This window comes from Vigna umbellata, chromosome 1, assembly GCF_029865625.1.
Source record: "Vigna umbellata cultivar VRB3 chromosome 1, Vumbellata_1.0, whole genome shotgun sequence".
NCBI classification, from domain to species: Eukaryota; Viridiplantae; Streptophyta; class Magnoliopsida; order Fabales; family Fabaceae; genus Vigna; species Vigna umbellata.
Window position 1 is genome coordinate 81,797,908 of NC_142165.1, and position 19,356 is coordinate 81,817,263.

Below are 19,356 nucleotides of genomic sequence, written 5' to 3' on the forward strand. Positions count from 1 at the left end.
TTGGGATTCAAGTTCTAGTTTTTGTTTGTTTGGGGTTTAGGCTCTAAGTTTTTTGTTTTTACCCTAGCTTGTTTACTGGCTATTAACCTATTTTAATGTTATTTGATTAAACCTCAAAACATGAGATTGTTCGTTCGTATAGACAATTATGTCTTTAACAATTTCCCTAAGCATCATAACTTTGTTCTCCTTTAACACCAAACCCTCGGTTGGGATAACTTAACAAACCAACACAAATATTACATAAACCCTATGTCCATGCATACACAAACCCTTATCCCATAATAACCACAGATCACTAGTGCAAAAATAGCGTATAACGTCACGCGTTCAACATCCAACTACTGAATAACCAACGTTAAAAATGACCGGTGGCATTTTTGTAAATAAATGCAATTATTATATGTCGTTTAGAATTGTAAAATGTCGAAGCTCTATACAATTCGACGTTCTATGATGGTAATTATTTAAACCAGCGTGTCATTCTTTTTCTTCTTTCTTTTAAATCATCAATAGTACGTCAAATTCTGTAGGGGCTTCAACGCAATATTTGTCAACCAGAAGCCAAAGAGTCGCCATTTTTTTTTCTTTTAAACCACCAATAATACACGAATTCTGAAGGGGCTTTGACGTATTAATTTTCAGCCAAAAGCCAAAGAGTTACCCCTTTTTAATTCTTTTTTCTTTTTTCTTTTTTCTTTTAAACAACAAATAATACGTCGAATTCTGTATGGGCTTCGACGTATTATTTGTCAGCAAGAAGCCAAAAAGTAATCCCATTTTTAATTATTTTTTCTTTTTTCTTTTAAACCACATATAATACGTCGAATTCTGTAGGGGCTTCAACGTATTCTATACTGAATTCAATAAAAATTTGAGTAGGAGATTGAAAATTCATTCACTTTCTTAATAGCCTATTTTGTCCCCAGTTTCGGTCGAGTATGTCAAATTAGTTCATCCTTTAAAAAGTGCGTCAATTGCGCCCTCACTTGATAAAATTTGCGTCAATGACATCCCTTCCATTAAATTCGTACAAACGGCGTTAAATTTTTTTCTCTCTCTTCTACTTTTCTGTGTGCAATGCAGGTTTTTGTCAGTGTTTGCAGCATTATTATTGATGCAACTGACACCTAACTCAATTTAGTACATACTTATGATCCTCAAGCAGCTCCTCGTTACACACAACCTCTTGCTGTTCAAGATCAGCAAAGCGCTTCTCCTTTTTGCAATCTGTTGCTTCACATACCCAACATCCCTGCATTTCTCCACCTGAAAGGTAAAGTCTTTTCCAGAAGGGGTTCTCCCATTGATGGTCTGGAGATCCGACAACCTAATCACCAAATGCAAAACATTTCCTTCCGTAACCCCATAGTCCTTCAGCAGGGAATTACTCTGTGCTAGTACTCGTCCATCACAAACCAACTTTTGTTTGTTTGTCAATGAAGGAAGCCCCTCGACCTTTTTCATTTTGAGTTTCAACGACTCAATGGTATCGTATAGAAGGACACGAATCAGAGTCAAGTATCCAAAATGGGAGAGAAATATGAAAATAAACTCATGATCCAATGACAAGTGTAGTGGCGTATGGTATTCATTTGAAGACAGTAACAGTTCCCTTAGAATAGGGCTAAGGATGGTGACACCATCAGAAGACATTTCTAATGTTGATTAAGGCAATGAAAACCAAAGGTCGAGGCTTTCACCTAAGCCTGATCCCTAGTTTATACAATTTTTACAATAACACAGCCATAGGATTTACACAATTATAGCTGACTGAGTATGAGATGACATACAAACCACCTACCCAGATGACCAAACAAGCTCAAAGTGAAACTTTAACAACGTATGCACACAACAATGAACAATTTTTCATTAGAAATGATGAAAAATTCCAGACCCAAGCCCTAATTTCCCATCATTTCCTCACCCAAACCTAGAATCAAGGTACCCAGCAGATAAAAGCTCTAGGATTTGGATCCAATTACAAAAGGGCCATAATCAATTGTTATAAACTCGAGAGAGAGCAGATTCTTACCCTGAGGCATCCGACACATCATTCTCACTGACTCTCTCAATCTCTGTCATGGTAGAGATGAGAAAAGAAGCATAATAACCCTCGATTTTGCTTCAAAAGAAAAAGAAAAAGAAATTTGCGAAGAATATGAGGTTTAAGAGTGAAAATGTTAGGTAACCTAAATATGGAAAGAGGAAAATTAAAGAAGGGATCGGGTGTGTTACCTGAACGCCAGGGGAATCGAAGTTCATGACGCGGATCTTGGCGGAGACATCGCCCAAAATGTGGAGGTCCACGCAGTCGATGATGGAGGCGTCGCGAATCAAGTCGGCAGCGTCAACCTGGAGGAGATTAATGTGATCGACGATGATGGTGGAGATGACCTGACAGTGACTGTGGGGTTGTTGGAAGAAGTCGGGGACAGTGGCTTTGCCGAGGGGGATCCCGCGGTACATGACAGTGAAGCTGGACTGGCCGTATCGGATGCCAACCTTGTTGGAGTTGGTGGCAGCAAAGGGGAGGCGAATGGAGAGGGAGAGAGAGGTCGTGGAGGGGGGAGTGGATGTGATGCCCATGTATTGCACCCCCACCTGGTCCAGATCGAATTGCGGCTTCTTCAGCTTCACTGCCAAGACTGACAAAAACCTATGTTGCATAGAAAAGTAGAAGAAAGAAAAAACAAATTTAATGTCGTTTGTATAGATTTAACGGAAGGGACTTCATTGATGCAAATTTTATTAAGTGACGATGCAATTGACGCACTTTTTAAAGGATAGATTAATTTGACATACTCAAGCGAAACTGGGGATAAAATAAACTATTAAACCTATATTTTATTTTAATTTATTATACTATTAAACCTATATTTTTATTTTTATTTATTATAATAAATTTATCAATAATATATTATTATTATTATTATTATTATTATCTAATAATAATATTTAATTGCATCCAATAATATGTTTAGATATATTTTAATTGACAATATCTCAAAATATCTTTTAAAATATTTAACAATACCTAATAATGATTTTCTCTAATAATAATATCTCTTTTAATCTTTAAACACATCAAAATTATATCTCATATTTTATTTAACTAATTTTTAAAATAACACCAACTACATCTTCTAAAAGATTTACATAATATGTTTTTATTATATTTTATATTATTTAATTTGCATGTTTTTCCTTTATACACCCTCTATTTTTATTTCTTGCACCTAGTTAATAAAAGGTAAAAGACCATTTTGCCCCTAGACAAAAATATAAAGAAAATAAAAGAATATAACATAATAATTATGTTTTAACAAAACTCAAGAACACTAATTTTCAAATAAAAACTCAAAGTCTCAAAACTGCTTTATTTTTAAGATCTTACAACTTCCCCATCTTTAAAGGGAATTTCCTTTACCAAGGTCCCACCATGGGTGGACCACTACTTCAAACATTTGGTCAGACATCGGAAGTCCTACCTTGTAAATGAAAACCAAGACCACTAAAAAATCTTAAAGTAAAACGTATGAGACCAATAAAAACACCCAAAAGTGACAACTTTAACCACAATAACACCCAAATCGATGACGTATTACATTCAACACAATTACACCCAAACCGACAAGGTTTCACAACCAAATAATTATAAAATTTTAAGTACAAAACTTACGTCCTACTCAAACAAAAAGTTACATTAAACACAATTAAACTCATTCGACAATAAACCCTAAAACCCTAATATAGCAAACACAACATCAGGTTAAGAACACTTACCTGACCCACACTCTTCCAATTGCAATTTGAAATTGAACGAAGAGTGAACCAAATTGAACAACAATCCCATCAATTTCTTTAACCGAAATTCAACCCAAATTGATCCCACATTCGAAACCAAGGTTAATTTCATTTTATAGAAACAAATTTAACTTAACTTTGTCACATTATTGCCCTTTAACTTGCCACATATTTTAAAAATCAAAAATCTCATTCAATATTGACTTATATGAACATTACGTCATGTGATTTAGACCTTGTTAGTAAAAAGGAACAAATTGAATAAATTTTACAAAAGTTGGACCACTTTAAATATCGAAAAAACTTGAGAACCATTCTTCTGTAAAACATTCATAAAAATACACGTATTTTATTAATTTATTTATAAACTTTAATATTGAAAATCAATTTATTTATAAACTTTAATATTGAAAATCATGTAAAATTATTCACTGAAAAATACACGTATTTTTTTTAATGAGATCCATACATATTTATAATTTTTAATAAATATTAATTAAATATAAAATGTGTGTCAATAAGTTATTATTATTATTATTTTCATTCTATATATGTTTGATTAACTATTTTGCACCATTATATTTTATCAAACCCTTATGTTTTGTTCAATTAATTTTGAAATATATTTTTTATAATTGAATTATTTTTATTTTAAAAGGAAGTTACCAACAAAGTTACCCAGTAAATTAATCTTATATCCAAAACAAACTCTTGTTATTTCATTTATTAGAATTTCATATTTGAAGTAGTAAATTGCTGCAATATACCCAGCAATGTATTAATTATTTTCTCTATAAAATTACCCAAAAATATCTATTAACTGCTGTAGAATTCATTATTAATAAAAAAAGAAACACAATAAAAGTAAAATCATTTTAAAATCTCATTAATTAAAAATTTGTCATCTAATTACAATATTAACTACATTATTTGAAATAACTATTTTTTTAGGGTATCATAATGGAAAGTCCTAAATCTAAGTGAATTAGAAAAAAGATTTTAATAAAAAAGATAAATTATTTTTTTGGGATGTTAAAACAAGAATGAAATTATGCAGTGGAAATATCAGTATGCAGTGTGCCATCAATGCTCTAAAAGGGTGGGGAAAATCATTTATTAACTGCTGTAGAATTATTTAATTAAAGAATTAAAACAAAAAGTCCAATTAGTAAAGTTAATTATGAAATTAAAACCAAGTCCATTTAATAAAAATAAAATCATTTAATTTTTAAACCAAGATGAAACGTTCAATAGTTTTAATAATTTTAACTTTAGAAAATATTAATAATTTTAAATCTAAAAATATTTAATCAATCTAAACTTAGAAATCATTGAATAAATTTTAATTTAAAAACATGTAATAATTTAACTTAATTTGTATATTAAACTTAAATTTAAAATTCATTTAATATTTTAAAGTTTCATAAACATGGTATTTTAAATTAGAAAAACATTTAATATGTACATTAATAAAACTTATGTACCAAAAGAATGTTACCATGTACAAAGATTTTAATAAAAATTACATGTATATCTGGACAATGAGTGTTTAAAAAATCATTAACTATAGAACATTAATGTACTTTATTGAATACTCCTAATAATTAAAAATTAACATTAATTAATAGCCACATCTTTAGTAAACTTTTTAATCCTTCAAATACTCAACTCTTCCCTGAACTATTCAAAATAAGATTATAGTAAAAGGTCATTGTTAAATCAACCAATCAAGGAGTTAAAAAGTGTGTGTGTCCTCCAAAGTAGGAAATAAGATTAAATCTTATCAAACAAAATTGTGTGCTAATATAATTTATCAAGAGCAATTAAATCATGAGAAATGAAGTAACTTGCATAAAATTCTTTAAATTCAAATTTCAGGGTTTTCTTAAGCAAGAACAGAAAATATGTTGATAATTAATGTTTAACCTGCCTTGAACAAGATTAATGTAAGAAAATGAATATATAAAAAAGGAAAAATTGAAAAAAAAAGAGAGAAAAAAATGAATAAAAGAAGAAAAGATTGACAGAAGAAGGAGATGACAGTTTTTACAGAAGTTGGGAGAGAGAGAGAGAGAGAGTACAGATCTGTTTGACCAAAAGCCCTCACACAAATCAGGTTCATTCTGCTTCTTCCTCTTCTTCTAATCCTATTGTTCATAAGACCGATTGCATCACCGCTACCACTGTCATAAACATCATCAACATTTTCCCACATACATATTATAAATATATTCATTCCACCACCAACTCATACTTCATTAACCATCTCTTATCCTCTCTCTTCTCTCTTTCTTTCATTTTTTAGACGCAAGATAGTAGAGAACACAGCCAATGGAAGGAGGAGGAGGAGCTGCTCCGCCTGCTGACACCGTTATGTCGGATGCCGCACCGCATCCAGAACCCCAGCAGCCCCCTACAGCCATGGGGATCGACAATATTCCGGCCACGCTCAGTCACGGTGGCAGGTTCATCCAATACAACATCTTTGGGAACATATTCGAAGTCACCGCCAAATACAAGCCACCCATCATGCCCATCGGCAAAGGCGCATACGGCATCGTTTGGTATTCACTTACCCTTTTCTTCTTTATTTCTTTGCAAATCGAATCCCACCCCAAGATAGTTTCTTTTTTAATGTTCTTTTTTTCTCTCTATTCTTTTATGTGTTTCTTGAATGTAAGAAAAAGATTGATTCTTTTTTATTTGGTTGGGAATGGACGATGGAAATTTTTGTTTGGTTTTTGTTTTTGTTGTGTGTGAATAGCTCGGCTTTGAATTCGGACACGAATGAGCATGTTGCCATCAAGAAGATTGCGAATGCGTTTGACAACAAGATTGACGCCAAGAGGACCCTCCGAGAAATCAAGCTGCTTCGTCACATGGATCATGAAAACGTTAGTGAGTAATGATTGAGATTGCTTTATGGTGTTGTTTGTTTGTTTGCTTGCTTTCTTGATTTAGTCTTGCTGTGTAAGTTTAATCTTTTCTGTTCTGTGGTGTAATTATCTGTTCCACTTTAGATCCTTATTTTTATGTGAAAGATTCAAATTCAATTGTACAAAGTGTTTCTTTTCCGTTCTGAAACAATTTTAGTTTGAATTGAGGGAATAATGAATGTTCAATGATGAGGCGTGTGAACATAGTAGGAGACATTGAGTCCTAAATGCTCCTGTTATTTTTATGTGGCATGCATGCATTAAGTTAGTGTCGGTAAACCTATTGATGATGATAATGAGTAGATAATAAGTATCAGTGTTAGTGCCCAGGTGTAGATGGTAATTCATAACATTTAAAGGGAAACATAAACTTGTGTCCAATGGGAAAACTGATGATAGACGCTTGTTCTTGATTGATACCCTGACAATTTTGTTGATTAGTTTGTCATCTTATCCTTAATCTTGATGCACTTGTTTACCATTTTTGTCCAGCATTAATGCATGCGTTTTTTGTTCTTCTTAAATTGCTTTTGGCATTTGATTTTGATGCTGGCTAAGATATATGTCAGACACGTTACTTATTTTATTGGCTTTGTCCTTGATTGAAGTGAACTGACGAACATGCTTATTTTTATTTGCTTCTTGTGGAGTCCCCAGTGAAATGAATTGGGCGAACATGCTTCATACACGTGTTCTGTTGAATTGTTGCATTTACAGCTGGGCTGCCTCTTTTTGTCTTGTTGTAGTTCTGATAACAGAAAATAAGTGCTCATTATTAGGTCATTTAAATGTGCGTACATATCATATTTCTTATACATTGTGGGACAAATAACTTTGTGACGTTATATGTAACAACTTAAGATCAGTAAGAATATTTCTTCTACTATTTCTTATATGGGTTTGCCTATTTTCTAGGTGGTTGCAATCAGGGATATAGTGCCACCACCTCAAAGGGAGATCTTCAATGATGTTTACATTGCTTATGAATTGATGGACACTGACCTGCACCAAATCATTCGTTCAAATCAAGCGTTATCAGAGGAGCATTGTCAGGTACATGCTTATATACACTTTTACATTTTGCCCATGTTTCTATTAACTATTTGCATACTTTATCACATTGTCATTGGTTATAAATTCTTTGGAAAATCTTTCAAATTTAAATGGTTCGTAATCTTCTTCAGTTTCATCTTCCATGTCATGAGGAAATGATTTGATAATTGTCTCATTTTTTGTTTGTTTGTGGAGTTTATTTAAGCTTATCCTTGACACCTGAATAAATTTTTTTCTTGGCACAGTATTTTCTGTATCAAATTCTCCGAGGGTTGAAGTATATACATTCTGCAAATGTTCTGCACAGGGACTTAAAGCCTAGCAACCTTCTCCTGAATGCAAACTGCGACCTAAAAATTTGTGATTTTGGACTGGCTCGAGTTACCTCTGAAACTGATTTTATGACTGAATATGTTGTTACAAGATGGTACCGTGCACCAGAGCTTCTGCTGAACTCTTCTGATTACACAGCAGCAATTGATGTATGGTCTGTTGGTTGTATTTTCATGGAACTGATGGATCGAAAGCCTTTGTTTCCTGGCAGAGATCACGTGCATCAGTTGCGTCTACTTATGGAGGTAACTTATTCAACAGTCTTTATTATAAGAAGAACATCCAAAAACTATTGATTCACATTTGTTTTTATGGTTGAAATTATTAATCTTCCAGACTTGGAACTAACACATTATTAAAGCTAATTGTATTCAGGTTAAGTTTCATTATATCATGTCCATGCTTGAGTAAAGTCAGACCACTAAACCAAAATGACGAAATTCTTACTGAAATCTACACATGCTTTCTAATGTTAATTTTTTCTATTCTTATGGTCTATATATAGTTCAAATTTGATGACAGTCTGCATCGAAATCAGTGTATAACAGACATGCTCTTACTTTGCAGTTGATTGGCACCCCTTCAGAAGCTGATTTGGGGTTTCTGAATGAAAATGCTAAGAGATACATTAGGCAATTGCCTGTTTACCACCGTCAATCTTTCCAAGAAAAGTTTCCACATGTCCACCCTGAAGCTATAGATCTTGTTGAGAAAATGTTAACTTTTGACCCTAGAAAAAGGATTACTGGTAAGTTTCAATTTTTCATTGTTTGAGTCTCAGATTCTGAGGTTAAATATTATCAATATGAAATATTTATTTTTTTGACACCACGAGTACTAGTTAAAATTCTATTTGAATATTTATTATTTGGTTGAGAATTTGAATCTACTTTGCCATAAATGCTTTCTGTTTAGCTTTGGAGATGCCATATAATTATTGGGTTATATACTATATATCTTTCAGAAATTGTATGTGCATGATTTTATCTGTTTAAACTATTCTATCAATGTGCCACGTTTCTATTACTTTTCTTGCATTTGGCTAAGCTTATTAACTAATGTGGCTAGGCTTTGTATTCTAGTCTTTGTGTTCTTACAACATAAAATCTGAGTTTGTGATATCTATTCTCAATAAGTAGTAGAAGTTCTGTCGCTTCAGTAAGTGTTTTAGAAATGTTCTGTTTTGATATATTTTTTTCTCTTGTAAACTACCCTCTTATTTTACTTTATCTCCTGTTTCCTTGATTTGTATAGATGGTGAAAACATTTTGTAATTATTAAGGAAAATATAAAGCATGTTCACAAAACAAATGCCCCCTGTCACAAAACAAATGCTTTACTTTATACTAGTCTCATAAGCATCACCATCGGCATTCAAAATTCAAATATTTATCCTAGTGCTTACGTTCCTTGATTTACCTTGTTTTGCAGTTGAAGATGCACTGGCACACCCGTACTTAACGTCTCTGCATGACATCAGTGATGAACCTGTGTGCATGACTCCTTTTAGCTTTGACTTTGAACAACATGCTTTGACTGAGGAACAGATGAAAGAACTGATATACCGAGAGGCTTTAGCATTTAATCCTGAGTATCAGCAGTAGTGATAGTCATGTTGTCATTGGATTTGGATCGTTTGATGTCTGTGTCCATAGATCAAGGGATGTCTTTGTGTATATATCTATCATCTGAAACCAGATGATATTGGAGTTGAATTGTTTCCCTCAGAGGCATGATTGGTAGACTGGAACAATCATAAGGTGTTTGTATTGGCTTATTTGCTTCATATTATTGTCCCAATTCATTGGCTTGAGCCAACTGATAAATCTTTCTCGGTCTCAAATTTATGATCTTATGGGTTTGAAATTCTTTCTTTTTTCCTTGGTAAAGGTTATTTGTGCTGCTACACTTATAAATTTAATATCACATTTATCTGTCATTAAAAATGTTTAATTAGTGAAGTAAAGAACGGTAGTTTATGGTGGTTCAACTAGTAAAAACTAAAATAGAAGTCAATCGATAAGTCAATAAATGTGTAACTTTGTTCTTTAGATAAACTGGGTGGTTTGTTTTAGTTCAACCAGTAAAGAACTGGCTTTTACTGGTTGATTTTGGTGTAACGGAGATTTCGAGCCTTTGATTTTAACATAGAGATGAGCAGCTTTATTTAAAACGCTCGCTTTTCAATGGCATTGTTGATTGATTACAGTATTTTATACTTACCCAGAAAAAATATATACATTTACTGAGAACACCGTTAGAACAGAAGCAGCTTGAAGGTGCAGAGCTTAAGTTTTGGGGTTAAATCATTAAATCCCCCAAATTGACTTCGTCAAATTCACTTCCATTCTAACCACTGTTATCTTACAATGTCATTTATCAGATTTTATTCTCTAATAGAATGGATTAAGAAAAAATCCGTCACAAAAACAATACTATTTTAACATACCGCCATATCATGAAAAAAAGGCAGAGTTTCTCAACCCATAGAAATTGGTGCCCTCAGGTACACTAGTAAAGATTATATGCATTAAATAAGCAATATCTTCAAAAGTAGTCTAGTCTAAACTATTTTATCATTTTCTTAATCAACTTGATTGACTCGGAGTTTTACAGATAAATTTAAATAAAAATAAATATAACGCAAATTAGCACTTATCGTATTGCACATCTTAAAATATAAATTTAAAGCCAATATATCTGTATTTTCATTATTTACTTATATATACTCTGAAAACGTTTTGATAAAAAAAAATTAAAACAGTTGATTCTTGTACTAAAAGAAATTGACAGGTTCCTTTACCGGTTTGACAACTTGTTTACCAACTATCATTTTTTTTTTCTAATTTTCAGGATATTTTAAACTTTTAACCAGGTGACAGTTATTATTACAACAGCTATCTTTGTAAAAGTAATAAATATACGACAAATTTAAAACTGTTATAAAACCATTAAAATAATTTTAAGATGACACATATAAGCACGTCTTGAACGAAAAACTATACACTTATACGATAATAAATCATCGCAAATTAGTGCTGTATTCCCTCCCTTTCCATTGAGTCCACTAATAGTTTTATATGGTTAAACCAGTGAGGTCCGTTAAACATCACGCTATAATTCAATTTATAGTCATCGAAACTCAAAGATCCCCTCCATCTCACACATTGATAGAAGACAATAATCCTTTCTGAAAAAGACAAAATGGCATACAAGATTACAAATCTGTTAAGAAAGAATAAGTTGAACATAAGAGTGAAGCTGCCCACAGTGTACAATTTGCATAAAATAATTTTATGATACATGACCAAGTATTCAGACACTATTAACTCTTAACATTCCCAAAGAATCTTGAAAGACGAACTGGACCATTATCTTCACTATCCGTTCCAGTATCCTTGCTTCTTGACTTGGGCTTCTTTTCCTTCTTTGACCTCTTAGACCTGGACTTGGACCTCCTTGATCCTCTTTCTTCTTCATCACTGCTGGAAGAGTATGAAGATGATGAAGAGGAGCTAGATGCAGAAGATCTTCTTGAATGCTACAATAGTAGAGGTAAAGAGGATACATAAAAAAGCTTACATTCATAACAAACGGATACATCAAGTGTCAATCAACATTGTTTGAACAAAGTACTAATTTAAGATACGGGTGTTTTACGCAAATAACAATCCAAGAGAAGCTACATATTAATTGAAACCAACGATTTCAGTCAGCCGCACATTTACACAAGTTAATGTTAATGTCAAGCATAGACATCTATAACATTAAATAATGTGCCTACTCTTTTGTAATATGTGTGAACATTCTTTTACCATTAACTTTATTGATTCAATGATATGTAAGAAACTACTCATGAGTAGTAATTACTGTGATGAAAAATTATAAATGTTCCTACTGTGCAATTACAACATTATAAAAATTATCAAAAAAATATTAATTTCTATAAGTGCTTCTTATGTACACATTTTCTCTAACTTTAACATAAAATTTAGCAACCGCTTTACATTTTCAGACAAGTTACATTAATTAAGTTTTTAATTACAAATATTTTTATTATCGTACAAGAAAATTGACAAACAAGCGGCACATACACACGATGCAACAATGAAACATCAATTTCTTTTAAAAAAAATAATCACAATTTTCATCATAACCTTCAGTCCAGATCTCAAGAAGATAAAATATGTTACAGGGTATATAACAACCAACCCCCTTGATGTTTCAGCCATTCTCAATGTTCATTTTAGTTTATTTTGTAAATCCACTTGAAGCATGCGTTCCATAAAAAATAATATTTTACCCATGAAAGTTGAAAATGACTGAAATATCTGAATATTTTCGTATTTATCCTTTTAAAAAATTTTAAAGAGAAGACTCAGAAGCCTCCAAAATTTTCTAACATTAATGCAAACAACTTGTACCTTCAATATATTTAGTCCAAAAGCATGGTCAATGAAAACTAAAAGCAAAGACAAGACAATCACTAGCTCTTAGTTAAGTTAAAGAGAGAGTTAAGCTATTTCCAATTTGCAAACAAAAACACGAAATTCAACAAGTTTTCATTTCATCCATGTTAAACATAAATGTCTTCGGAATTAAAAAGCACCTTTCTCTTTTTGCTGCTGTGCTTCTTGGAAATTTTGTCCCTCTTATCTGCCAATTAGAATATGCAGTCGAAATTAGCAAATTAAAAGCTAAGTACTAGCACAACACAAGATAACTATACCACACATACCTTTAGAATGTCTAGACTTGCTACTAGAGTGATTTCTTCCTTGGGAAAGCTTACGAGCCCTTTCAGCATCTAGTTGAGCTCTGTACTCTCTCATCATCCTATCTGCATCTGCTTCCAATTCCCCTTTTTTTATTTCCTCTTCCTAGTATATAAAATACAAATAAAGTTCAATAAATAATATCGTGAACAAACACAACTTAAAACACTGTTTATTGACCTAGAATATTGATACATGGAGTATTATGATAAGCATTGATATTTAGGAAATAACTAGTAAAGTAGGGGAAAGAATGCAAATCCAGAATATATTAGCCACACACTACAAAAAAGCTATAAAATAACCTAACGAGGCAGGTCTTTGGCAAATATTTCCTTGGAATGAGCACGATCATACATGGCTTTCAGGGGACCACGGAGTGACTTAAACAATCATATATTAAGAAAAGCGTGTAAGATAATACCTGATGGCCCCTTAATTAGCTAATGAGAAAGATAAAGTTTCTTAGCTGCCAGACTGCAAGTGTCCTTAATGGCTTGCTTTCAAAGTGGCTATAGTAAAGCTAGCTTACAAGGCTGGCTCTTAGTTATGGTGCGGCCAAATGACAAAAAACTCCCTCTTTTTTAAACATTACCATAACCCTCTCTGTACTGTTTATCATCAAATGACAACGACCTGCCTTCCTCATAAAACGCAGACACAACTTGTACATTTATGATGGAAGTAGAGCCTTGAGAAAAAAAAAGGATAGATAATACACAGACTGGAATCTAATTTCCATAGAAAACTTCTAAGCAAAACTACTTCAATTGCCTACAACTAATTTCAACATTTTCTGTTACAGACAAACTCAGATCCAACTAATTTATAGGGGATATCCATAGTCATGTGAAACCAAAATCGCAGTGTCATGTGGGAGGTTAGTAGAATTTGTCAAGTGGTTCATAATAACAAGATTTGTATAATGTACTAATAAACAGTAAAGGGCATGTTTGGACAAGTTTCTTCAGAAGGACTTCCAGGAGAGGAAAAAAATGAAATTAACTTCTCCATGAGCTAAAATTAGCTAATGAACAAGTTAAAAATAAAATTATGGAGAAGTTATACATGAGTGCTTCTAGAAATTAACTTATGCACATAAGCTAATTTTAACTTATAGAGAAGTCAATTTCATTTTTCTTATTTTTCTTTATCTCGAAGTCTTTATGAAGAATCTAGTCCAAATAGACACAAAACAGGCAACATACTCTAAAAAACCAAAAGCGAGTGGTCTGTCATTTGGCCATATATAGAGAAAAATGCACGTCTCATAAACAAGAGAAAATATAACATTCTCACAATTTAGTTAGTTATATTAATGAATCCAAAATAGCAAACAAAATAAAAAAATAAACAATGAATATGGTATATTTTTTTTCTATAAGCCTAAAAAAAATACAACAATGAACTTTAATTTCTTTCTAATGTTTTCAGGTTACACAAATTATAATTTTATGTTAAAAATTAATTCAGTTCCTGAAAGAAAACTTCATAAGATAATCTAAAAATCCTTTTGTCATTGTATTACATATATGGAGAAGGCTTAATTACATTTTTCATCCTTGCAAAGAGCGGTCTTTTGGTCATTTTTCTTTTTACTTTAGTCCTCGCAAGTTTTTTGGAAATCATTCCCGCCATTAATCTTACTGTCAAAGTTAAAATGTTGATGACATCACCACATACAAGTTACAACATCAACAAAATTGGCAGATTAACGATCCTGACATTGCCAAAAGTGTTGCATCAACATACGATGTCATCAGGAACTCAAATAAAAAAGCAACATATTTATAGGGACCAAAATAAAAGAAGAAATATTTGCAAGGACTAAACAAAAATAAATATTTCCAGGGACTAAAACGTAAAAAATTATTTAGAAGGACTAAGGTAAAAATAACATACTTAATGTAGAAGAAACTAGGTGCAGTTGATTGTTATGAACCATCTTTGATAAGATTAAAAAAAATGTAAATTATGTTGATGTTAAAAATGAATAATTTAACCAATTTTCAGAATGAGTGATTGAGACCAGAACAAACAAATACACCTAATTCTAAGGAAAGCCTACACATGCAACGTAGTTTTTCAAGTTTTATTTTGTCTTGGGTGTTTCTCTCAATCCATTGGGTAGAGAATAATCTCTCACACAATAACATGGCTATCGCCAGGCTACACCTCTTTGTCTTGGCTTGGCCAAGCCTATATGTACTGGATTTTCGGGTTTCCCATTTTGAAACCTCTAATTATCATTATTGGTGTCAATCACTCATTTGAAAATTGGTAAATTATCATTGCAAACATTAACATGATTTACCTTTTTCTAATCTTGTTCAATTGTCATAATTTCTATTATTATAAAAAAACTCACAAAATTCAACTGGACCTATTTTTTATTCTACTTCAAACATGCTTTATAAACGTTATTTATGATTTTAGTCCTTCTAACATAGCATGGGAGATAATGCAATCAAGGTTAACTTTGAAGGTCAAATTAGTGGCATAGAGGATTTTCATAAACAATTTTTCCTAGGACTAAAGCAATAAAAAAAGGGTTAAGGATCAAAACAAATAATTAAGAATGAGTCGAAAGTTTTTGAGTTCTGTAAATACTAAACACTTTTAAGTCTGTCGCCAATCAAATGTTAAACGATTTGGGGAGCGGGTATTGGATATGTTTGGGGTTTGCTGTCAGTTTACAAATCTTAGGGCAATGAAATGTATGTGAATTAAGATTGGCCAACTGGTTAAGTGTTGATGTTTATCTGTGTGGCTAGGGTGAAAGAATCATATTCAGCGTTCCCCAATGAGGCATTGATTAATTTTTATAAAAGAACTTGAGCACAGTATAACCATTGCGATACAATGAGGAATAAAAACTAATACTCGTACAATGCCAAATGACAAACATGGGCTTTCCAACAAAATGTAATTATATTAGAAAAAAAAAACGAAAGAAAATTTATAATCAAATCATGAGAAGGAAAGGGAAAATAAACAAGTTCGTTTAGGAAAATGGGCCAAACTTCAGACACGATTCACAATTGTCTAATATATGAAAGGAGAGCACTTGAATGATGAGATAAACAACCCTCAAATTGAATACAGAGATAATAATCCATAATTGCTATAAACAAGGATATATTGAAGCAAAATTTAAACCAGAAATGACAGGGATTGAAATAATAAAAAAGCTAGAGTATGTAGCTTGGATAAGATTGAGCAGCAAGAAAATTCAATTGATGTTTTTTAAATCAATTCATTCTGATTAAAAAATGCGGAGGAGAGAGAACATTCAAGGTTTTCAGAAGATTACCTTTTGCTTCTTTTTGTACTCTTCCCAGGTAATGGTGTGAGAGGTGTTAAGGCTAGCCAAACGTGCTGCATGCCATTCTGGTGAATGAAATGAACCATCCACCTGCGACTGTCCTCATCAATATCGCTCCAGGGTAAAAGAGAAATATAGAAGTGATCCAACATTCAAGCATTATAAAGCATTTTATCCTGTACCATAATAATACACAAGAAGAACGAAGACCATCATAGGAAGTGTTCCCATCAAATAATGTATATGCCTCAGTTATGAAATTTTCCACCAGATCACATCAACAACGGAAAAAAAAAGGAAATCCAGAATAGTTATGCAAGATTCTTGGATAAAAGATCCTTGTGCATGAAGTTCCAATTCATTGTTCACTTAGTATTAATGTTTCGAAAACGGACTGTGATCATGATTTCTACCTCAAGGCCAAGGCTTTTAAGTATATTAAGTACAATGCGACCACAACTGTAACCACATGAGCTGTATTTGCTCACAACTTTCTGCAATATTATGAAATGCAATGACCCCCCTAGTGTGAACGCAGCTTAAAACCTTGAACTAAGTATTGAGAATGTTTACTTCCACTAACAACTAAAATTTGTAGAGAATATATTAAACTAAAAAAGAAGAAAAAAGGTTAAAATTTGTGATTCAAGCAGGGTTTTAAAGTATCAATGCACAAGTTATATTTTCCCAGTAAAGTTAAAGCATCGGACAACTTTTCCAGCCCAATTTATTTCAACAATATTTTGTAAGGAAGCTGGAAATGATCCCAGAAAACGAGTCCAAATGAGTAAATACTAGTCTAAAACAGCAAGTTCTAAACTTCGCGTTGAGGACCGATGCTTTGAAACCATAGAGTTCCCGATTGAAAGAGTCAGAAATGTTCTGAAATTAGTATTCGGGATGAAATCGTATTTGAGATTGCAATATGCTAATTGACGAATACGGTAAATTGCGGGGCAAACAGAGTCCAACAGTGTAAAATCCAGCACAAAGACATTCATAATCATGTGGTGAACTACTATTAGAAATGCTGTAGGGGTTTCGTCAGGAGAGATCCGTGATAAGGAAAGGGTAAAGGCAGAAGAAGATAGGGATTATGTTAGGGTTAGGGTTAGGGTTAGTATGGAAGGGTACAAACCATGCCGTCTTCAATCTCGTCGGGGCCGGCGGAGGCACCGCCCAACCTGGCTCTCTGCATAGCTTTGTAGGCTTGGTTTTTCCCCATTGTTACTCTGCGGATTGAACACAACACAATTCACTATGAGATCATGCAGATTGAAACACCACTCCTCCACGGGAGTTGGACCAGGTTTCTTCAAATTAGGGATTCAATTTCCAAATCTCAAACCTCCTTCGATACCTTCTTTCGTTTCTTTAGATGTTTGGTTGTTTCCTCTTTTATCGTTCTCCTTCTCATTCAGATGCAGCAATTACATGATGGGCCTTAACTTGATGTAAGACCCGATGGGTAGTATCGTTTTATAGGGGCTGGATATACACGTAGATTTTTAGACATGGGAAATGGTTTTTTCTTCCTTCTACCCCCATGCTTTTAATTATGCACTTTTCATATTTTTAAAATTTCATTTTTTTCCTTTTCATGTTAAAAATAATGAAATATAATTGACGATTATAAATTTCAAAGCTCTTTAAATTTCATATCCTAAATTATGTAAATGCTTTTTGTTTTACATTATTTTGTAATATACATTTTGAAATATTTTTGGCAATACTCTAAATTATGCATTTTAGAGTGCTATTCACCCTCTTTTATGTATTATTTGAAATGTATGATTATTTTTCACTACTTTATAACGATTGTTATATAAGATATTTAATCATGGTTTGAAATGTGTATAATAATACTCTAAATTATGCATTTTAGAGAACTCTTCACCCTCTTATATGTATTATTTGAAATGTATGATCAAAGCGTTTTTTATATATTATATAATATGTATGATGGAGGCACTTTTTATTAGAAGTTATAGCATGAATCATATAGATAAAATTATTGCTACTTAAATGTGTTCAAAATAATGAAGTATAATATACTTTTTGAAATACTTTTTACTATCAATAATATGTAATGATTATTATATAAGATATGAATTATGTTTTAAAATGTATATGATAATGTTCTAAATTATGTATGATGGAGCACTCTTCACCTTCTTTTGTTTTGTTTATTATTTGAAATATATTTAATTCCCAAGTTTTTTAATATATCATATAATATGTATGTTTTTTTACACTTTTCATTAGAAGTTATGATTTGAATCAAATAGATAAAATTGTTACTTATATTTTTTGTTATATGTTTTTGTCTTAAGTGTCTATTTTCTAGATTTTTCTTTATAACAATCGAGTTTTTTTATCAAATTATAATACAACATAGGTTTTAAGCTCACATTGAACTTAACAAACATTTTTTAAGTTTATTATTGTGTTGTAAGGGATGCTTCACTTTTGTCTATATCAATATTACCTGGGATACACGTTAAAGATGCTTTGTTTCAACAACCATTTTAACATATGCATATGTGAACTCTAATCTAACTATCTAATGTGTACAATCTTTAGTTTTACTTCATTTTGAATAAAAAAAATTTTGACCTAACATTGATAAGTACTATCAACTATTGCGATGTTACTTAGAGAAAGTTGACATTTAATATTGCATGGAGTGCATTTAATGTAACTCTACATTCAAGCTTATTAAACCAAAAATAATGAAGCTATTTGAATTTAAAAGCTTTTAACAATGAAAAAAGGATTTACAACAATTCCTTCTTCCAAGCTCTAGATAAAGTTATCATTCAAAGAAGAAGAAAGAAAAATGATCAATTGTTAAGTGTTAAAATGTTGTCAAAATCTTTCTATAACCTTAAAAAGCATTGTAGAAGAACATCGTTGTGCTCATGTAGCAAATTAAAAGAAAGTATTTACATTTGTATGTCATTAGCCACTAAGAGTGTTTACTTTTGAAGAACATCATTTGAATGATCCCTATGAATACATCCTTTTACAAATTTTATTTGTTTTAGCTAAGAGTGATTGTTAAACAATACTCTATGTTAGTCGGGATTTGTTGTGGTCCAAACAATATTCTATGGATTAGTCTGGT

General features: G+C 32.0%; 2 protein-coding genes across 2 annotated transcripts; one reads left to right on the top strand and one right to left on the bottom strand.

The window, feature by feature from the left end:
- Nucleotides 1-5,782: 5,782 nt before the first annotated feature.
- On the top strand, nt 5,783-10,003 carry MPK10 (MAP kinase 10). Its single transcript, XM_047294781.2, has 7 exons — nt 5,783-5,923; nt 6,113-6,371; nt 6,572-6,701; nt 7,659-7,796; nt 8,042-8,374; nt 8,697-8,877; nt 9,561-10,003. Exons 2-7 carry the CDS (start codon nt 6,139-6,141, stop codon nt 9,731-9,733), a joined length of 1,188 nt encoding a protein of 395 aa, XP_047150737.2. The 5' UTR covers nt 5,783-5,923; nt 6,113-6,138; the 3' UTR covers nt 9,734-10,003.
- Nucleotides 10,004-11,300: 1,297 nt separating this feature from the next.
- On the bottom strand, nt 11,301-17,666 carry LOC124822743 (stress response protein). Its single transcript, XM_088104399.1, has 5 exons — nt 17,368-17,666; nt 16,218-16,319; nt 12,868-13,009; nt 12,739-12,785; nt 11,301-11,670 (listed from the first exon to the last, which is right to left on the bottom strand). The coding sequence occupies exons 1-5, from the start codon at nt 17,452-17,454 to the stop codon at nt 11,455-11,457; spliced, it is 594 nt and encodes a 197-aa protein (XP_087960525.1). The 5' UTR covers nt 17,455-17,666; the 3' UTR covers nt 11,301-11,454.
- Between the last annotated feature and the right edge of the window lie 1,690 nt (nt 17,667-19,356).